The sequence below is a fragment of the Bufo gargarizans genome, chromosome 2 (assembly GCF_014858855.1).
Source record: "Bufo gargarizans isolate SCDJY-AF-19 chromosome 2, ASM1485885v1, whole genome shotgun sequence".
Taxonomy (NCBI): domain Eukaryota; kingdom Metazoa; phylum Chordata; class Amphibia; order Anura; family Bufonidae; genus Bufo; species Bufo gargarizans.
The window spans coordinates 68,648,846-68,655,964 of record NC_058081.1 but is presented as its reverse complement, the minus strand read 5'-3'; the positions used below and the strand labels follow the sequence as shown (position 1 = coordinate 68,655,964).

The window sequence follows — 7,119 nt, the reverse complement described above, 5'->3', positions numbered from 1 at the left end:
GAAGACTCAGTAGTAGCATCTAGCATGCACACACTCCAGGAAGTTGTATAAACCGCAAAGTGATGCAGTATGGGAAGGGATTTAAAGGGATGCAATCAGTGCAACTACATGACAGCTGAGAGAGGCTAACGAGTGAGAAAACGAAAGCAAAACAAAAGGAACCTCAAGGAGGAGGTTCTGAAGGACGTCTGTCAGAGCTTCTCAGATGTCTGGTGGTGACAGTACCCCTCCTTCTACGAGTGGACTCCGGACACTCAGAGCCCACCTTCTCAGGATGGGACCTATGGAAAGCCCTGATGAGACGAGTGGCCTTAATGTCCGTCACTGGGACCCACATCCTCTCCTCAGGACCATAACCCTCCCAATGAACGAGGTACTGGAGAGAACCACGGACAACACAAGAATCCACAATCCTAGAGACCTGAAATTCAAGATTACCATCAACCACAATCGGAGGAGGAGGCAAAGACGAGGGTACAATGGGTTGGACATAAGGTTTTAATAAGGACTTATGAAAAACATTATGGATCTTCCAAGTCTGAGGAAGATCAAGACGGTAGGCAACAGGATTGATGACGGACAAGATTTTGTAAGGCCCAATAAACTTAGGACCCAACTTCCAGGAGGGAACCTTCAATTTGATATTCTTAGTAGACAACCACACCAGATCACCAACATTCAGGTCCGGACCAGGTACACGTCTCTTATCCGCCACACGCTTATATCTCTCACTCATGCTCTTTAGATTATCCTGAATCTTCTGCCAAATAGATGACAAAGACGAGGAGAATCTGTCCTCATCAGGTAAATCAGAAGACCCAAACTGCGGATGAAACCCATATGCACCAAAAAATGGTGACTTATCAGAGGACTCCTGACGACGGTTATTTAAAGCAAACTCAGCAAGGCACAAAAAAGAACACCAATCCTCCTGATTCTCCGCCACAAAACAGCGCAGATATGTCTCCAGATTCTGATTGACGCGCTCTGTCTGACCATTCGACTGCGGGTGGAAAGCAGAAGAGAATAACAACCGAACCCCCAAGCGAGAACAGAAAGCCTTCCAGAATCTGGAAACAAACTGTGTGCCCCTATCAGAGACTATGTCTGAAGGAATACCATGCAATTTGACAATGTGATCAATAAATGCCTGCGCCAGCGTCTTAGCATTGGGCAAGCCAGGAAAAGGAATGAAATGCACCATTTTGCTAAAACGGTCCACCACCACCAGAATCACAGTCTTCCCCGAGGAACGAGGCAGGTCCGCAATGAAGTCCATGGACAGATGTGTCCAAGGACGGGAAGGAATGGGTAACGGAAGGAGAGGACCTGATGGCCGTGAATGAGGGACTTTGGCACGAGCGCAGGTCTCGCAGGCTGCCACAAAACCCTCAACCGACTTACGAAGCGCCGGCCACCAGAATCTCTGAGCGATGAGATCCACTGTGGCTCTTGCCCTCGGGTGCCCAGCAAGGACAGTATCGTGGTGCTCCTTAAAAATCTTGTGTCTTAAAGCGAGAGGCACAAACAACCTCCCAGGAGGACAAAGATCAGGAGCCTCTGACTGGGCTACCTGCACCTCTGCCTCCAATTCAGGATAAAGAGCAGAGACCACCACACCTTCAGCCAAAATGGAACCCGGATCTTCAAAATTCCCACCTCCCGGAAAACAATGTGACAGGGCATCCGCCTTCACATTCTTAACCCCAGGGCGGAACGTGACAACAAAATTAAACCTTGAAAAGAACAAAGACCATCTGGCCTATCTCGGGTTCAGACGCTTGGCTGACTCCAAGTAGGCCAGATTCTTATGGTCAGTAAACACGGTAATAGGGTGTCTGGCTCCCTCTAGCCAATGGCGCCATTCCTCAAAAGCTAACTTGATGGCCAACAACTCCCTATCTCCCACATCGTAATTTCTCTCTGCGGAGGAGAGTTTCTTCGAGGAAAAGGCACACGGTCGCCAATTGGCAGGAGAGGGACCCTGAGACAAGACCGCACCCACACCCACCTCAGAAGCATCAACCTCTACTATGAAGGGTAGATAAATATCAGGTTGTACCAAGATGGGAGCGGAAGCAAAACTCTCCTTGATATTAGAAAAGGCCTTACGCGCCTCTACCGACCAGGAGGAAAAATCTACCCCCTTTCTAGTCATATCAGTGAGTGGTTTAACAACAGAGAAATAATTCAAAATAAACTTCCTGTAATAATTGGCAAAACCCAAAAAATGCATCAGCGCCTTCTGATTCTCAGGAAGCTCCCACTCAAGCACAGCGCGGACCTTCTCGGGGTCCATGTGAAAACCAGAAGCGGAGAGAAGAAACCCCAGAAATTGAATTTCTGGAACCGCAAACACACATTTTTCCAGTTTAGAGTGCAATTTATTCTCCCGCAGGATGAGCAAGACCTGACGTAAGTGTTCCTTATGAGTTTTGAAATCAGGAGAAAAAATCTAAATGTCATCTAGATACATTAATACAAATTTCCCCATTAAATGATAAAAAATGCTGTTCACAAAATGCTGAAAGACGGCTGGAGCATTCATCAAACCAAAAGGCATAACCAAATTCTCTAAATGGCCCTCAGGGGTATTGAAGGCCGTCTTCCATTCGTCTCCTTCTCTGACCCTGACCAGGTTGTATGCCCCTCTTAGATCCAACTTGGAAAAAACTTTAGCCCCAACAATCTGGTTAAACAGGTCCGGGATCAGAGGAAGCGGATAAGGGTCACGAATTGTCATACTGTTCAGCTCCCTGAAATCCAGAGATGGTCTTAAAGAACCATCTTTTTTATTAACAAAGTAAAATCCAGCGGCAACAGGTGACTTTGAGGGTCCCTTTCTCAGACTCTCAGAGATATAAGCACGCATAGCGACCCTTTCAGTTTGGGAGAGATTGTATAAACGAGATTTAGGCAGCTTGGCGCCTGGGGTGAGATTAATAGGGCAATCGTACTCCCTGTGAGGGGGCAATTCCTGAACACCACTCTCAGAAAACACATCCGAAAATTCTGAGAGAAAAGATGGTACAGTCTTAGTAGAAACCTCTGAAACAGATGTCGTGAGGCAATTCTCTCTGCAAAAGTCACTCCAACCATTTATTTGCCTCGCTTGCCAATCAATTGTGGGGTTATGTTTAGTGAGCCAGGGTAGCCCCAACACTAGAGGAGTAGGCAACCCGCTTAGGACGAAACATGACACATCCTCAACATGAGTATCACTCACAATCAAAAAATGGATATTGTGAACTATGCCCTTTAACGATTTCTGAGAAAGTGGAACAGAATCAATAGCAAAAACAGGTATATCCTTTCCCAAAGTGCATACATGGAAACCATGAGTTATAGCAAATTGACTATCAATGAGATTGACAGCTGCTCCACTATCTACAAAAATCTCACAAAAAATGTTCTTGCTCTCTAGCGCCACCCTGGCAGGTAGGACAAAACAGGAACTACAAGCAAACGGAAAACCTTCAATTTCCGCATCAACCTTGCCAATAGTAACAGATGGAACGTCTTTAGAGGATTTTTTTCTTTTTGTTTCTTTATTGCTATAAAAAAACTGCCTGAATCTCCTAGAGGGACAAACATTTGCCAAATGATTTATACCTCCACAACAGAAACAAACCTTCCTATGAGAGCTGAATCTTCTATTGTCAGAGGCAAGCAAACCCAGCTGCATGGGCTCCTGCTCAGAAGGGATTGAGAGCGACTGAGACCCCTGTGCACTGAATGAGACCGCCGCACTGTCCTTGGACTGAGTATGACAGGAAGGAGTGATCTCTCCTCTCTCTCTAAGACGCCTGTCAATACGAACGGCCCGAGACATGGCAGAGTCCAAGGAGGTAGGTCTCTCATGAAAGGCAAATGCATCTTTCAATCCCTCTGAAAGACCATGGCAAACTTGACTTCGGAGTGCAGCATCATTCCTAACCAGTATCAGCTGCCCATCTCTGAAATTCTGAACAGTATATCTCTGCGGACTGTTTACCCTGGCATAAAAGACGTGGTCTAGACTCAGCCAGAGCAATACGATCCGGATCATCATATATCTGACCCAGGGCTAAAAAAAATGTATCCACTGAACAGAGGGGCTGTGCCCCCACCAGCAGCGAAAAGGCCCAGGGACTGAGCGTTATCCCTGAGCAGTGAGAATGATGATCCCCACCCTCTGCTCCTCATCACCAGAGGAATGGGGAAGTATGCGAAAATGGAGTTTGCAAGCCTCTCTAAAACGGACAAAATTCTCACTACCCCCGGAGAACGTATCCGGGAGCGAGATTTTAGGCTCAGAACAAACTCCATGAACGCAAGCTGAACTGGTCACCTGAAACTGAGAAACAGTCTTACAGAGATCTGCTACCTCCAATGAAAGACCCTGCCTGTGTTCAGTCAAAAGTGAAACCGGATCCATGCTTGAGACGGTTTTGGCGGTTTATAATGTCACGGAAGGTGTACAGAAAACTAGAAGACACAAAATGAAGATCCAACTGACTGGATCCAAAACTAAGGAACAAAAGGGAGAGCCCTGCAACAGACCTAGCTCTCTCCCTAACTGCTCAGCCTATGCAAAAATCTCAATGGTAGATGATCGCATATCCTCGTACCTCGACTGTATAACACCTGAACACCCTATAATAGTGAGGGGACACGACCACCGGCTCCCTACACTAGATACGGAGGGAGTCAGGGTCACCTGGGATCCAGCAAACAGGAAAACACAAATGAATGAACAAAACTTATCTGTGGAAGACTCAGTAGTAGCATCCAGCATGCATACACTCCAGGAAGTTGTATAAACCGCAAAGTGATGCAGTATAGGAACGGATTTAAAGGGATGCAATCAGTGCAACTACATGACAGCTGAGAGAGGCTAAAGAGATGAGAAAACGAAAGCAAAACAAAAGGAACCTCAAGGAGGAGGTTCTGAAGGACGTCTGTCAGAGCTTCTCAGATGTCTGGTGGTGACACAGCCATTGTGAAAGTCACTGCTATTTAATATAAAATTGCAATAAATAAATACCCGAGCAACGCTCAGTAAAAAAATAAAATAAAAATAGGCTGTGTCCTGAGGCGGTTAAACAAGTCCTGATCAATTTGTTATATTGTCAGTTGGAGCTCATATCATGCCAAATTATTTATACCCCAAGTCTGACAGAATATTCATTGCCCCGTCCATCACCCACTTCTAAAGGATGTATGACAGATGTAAACTATGCCGTGCACTGTGCCAGCTCCATCACTAAGATCAGTACCTGATTTTGGACTAAAGGATTTTTTTAATAACATTTACCTAGGATTTCAGCAGAGATATAACGGAAGGATCCTGAGCCCCAATGCAAAAAGCAAAATCTCTAACAAGGACCCTAAATACCATGAGACTACCTACAAGATGAAAGGGCCTTCGGGCCCCCACAGACTCCATGGTTTTGGTGCAATTGCTCTGCTCCTTTCATACCAAATATTGTTACTCCCCTTTCTTGTTCTGGTGAAACGAAACTGAACCAATTCAGATTTTCAAGTTTGACTCTTGATAATTACTTTATTTAACACTAGCTGATGACCCGGCATTGCTCGGGTATTTATTTATTGCAATTTTATATTAAATAACAGTAACTTTCACAATGGCCGCCCCTTTAACGGTGACCGTCCCTTTAACAGTGAGATTCACAGTGACCGCCCCTTTAACAGTGACCGCCCCTTTAACAGTGACCTCCACGGTGCCCGCCCATTTAACAGTGAACTCCACGGTGCCTGCCTCTTTAACAGTGAACTCCGCGATGCCCGCCCCTTTAACAGTGAACTCCACGGTGCCCGCCTCTTTAACAGTGAACCCTACAGCGCCTGCCCCTTTAACAGTGAACTCCATAGCGCCCGTCCGTTTAATAGTGGCCCCTGCCCCCCATGCATGTAGCAGTGTAGTTGTGCCGTCATACGTCATATGACTGAATATTTAAGGACCTGCTAACTGCTAAAACATGTGATCAGTTGTTATGGCAACCTGGAGTAGGACCTGCGAGCTTCTATTGGCTGATAAGGGACATGTGACTGTGTGTATGGCAGTTAGGATTTAAGTGAAAGGCTGGATAATGCAGGTCATATTTTGGGAATATCTCGGGAACGGTACCTCCTAGAGAGCTGAGACCCCGGCAAGGGGTAGCAAGGGATGTATATACCAAGTTTCGTTGAAATGGATGGTTGCGTTTTTGTGTTTTCGCTGAACATAGACACATACATACACACATACGTCCTTTTTTTTATATATATAGAGATTTTTAGGAAGTTTTGTACATTTTACAGTTTCAGCTGCCCTCTCATGGGCACTCACTTCTCTTTTCTAGATGTTCACCATGTAAAGAGAAAATAAGAGTTTCGTAGTGACACTTGATGCTGACCGGGACGCAGTATAACATTGCAGCGCGGGACTTAAGAATGAAAGGAAAAGAAAGGAAGAATATTCAAGATGGTACAAGGAGAAATGGTAAGTTTTATACCCACTATGGTGTACACTCCTTCAGAGGATTTTATTCTCTCTTCATTTCATGGTCCTAATCACAGTTGAATCAAACTAGCAGATTTCTGACATTATTAGCCTCTCAGTGTTGGATGTGTCGGGCTACATTCACACGACTGTATGTGTTTAGTGGTCCGCAAAACACTGATCCGCAAAAAATACTGATGACGTCCTTTTGGCATCCGTATTGCATCAGTTTTTTTTTTGCGGATCCATTGTAATGCCTATCCTTGTCCACGAAACGGACAAGAATTAGGCTTCATTCACACGTCCGCAACGTGTTTTTTTCGGATCCGCAAAACACGGACAGCGGCAATGTGCGTTACGCATTTTGCGGACCGCACATTGCCGGCACTATTAGAATATGCCTGTTCTTGTCAGCAATTGCGGACAAGAATAGGACATGCTCTAATTTTTTGCGGAACGGAAGTGCGGACCCGGAATTCCGTGTCCGGGCAGCACATTGTGCTGCCCCATAGAAACGAATGGGTCTGCAATTCCGTTCCGCAGAATGCGGAACAAAATTGCGGACGTGTGAATGGAGCCTAAGACATGCTCTATATTTTTTGCGGGGCTACGGAACAGACATCCGGATGCGGACA

The 7,119-nt window shown here is 45.7% G+C and overlaps 1 protein-coding gene across 2 annotated transcripts in view; it reads left to right on the top strand.

Annotated features, from left to right (window-relative positions):
- The first annotated feature begins 6,289 nt into the window (after positions 1 to 6,289).
- Positions 6,290 to 7,119, top strand: part of LOC122929446 (CD209 antigen-like protein C) — a 65,787-nt gene continuing 64,957 nt past the window's right edge. The window contains exon 1 of one of the 2 annotated variants that reach the window (XM_044283018.1): positions 6,290 to 6,484. In XM_044283018.1, the coding sequence (XP_044138953.1) occupies positions 6,391 to 6,484 (94 nt within the window). In that variant the 5' untranslated portion in view covers positions 6,290 to 6,390. The remainder of the gene's footprint in view (positions 6,485 to 7,119) is intronic. The other variant, XM_044283017.1, reaches the window with a different exon arrangement.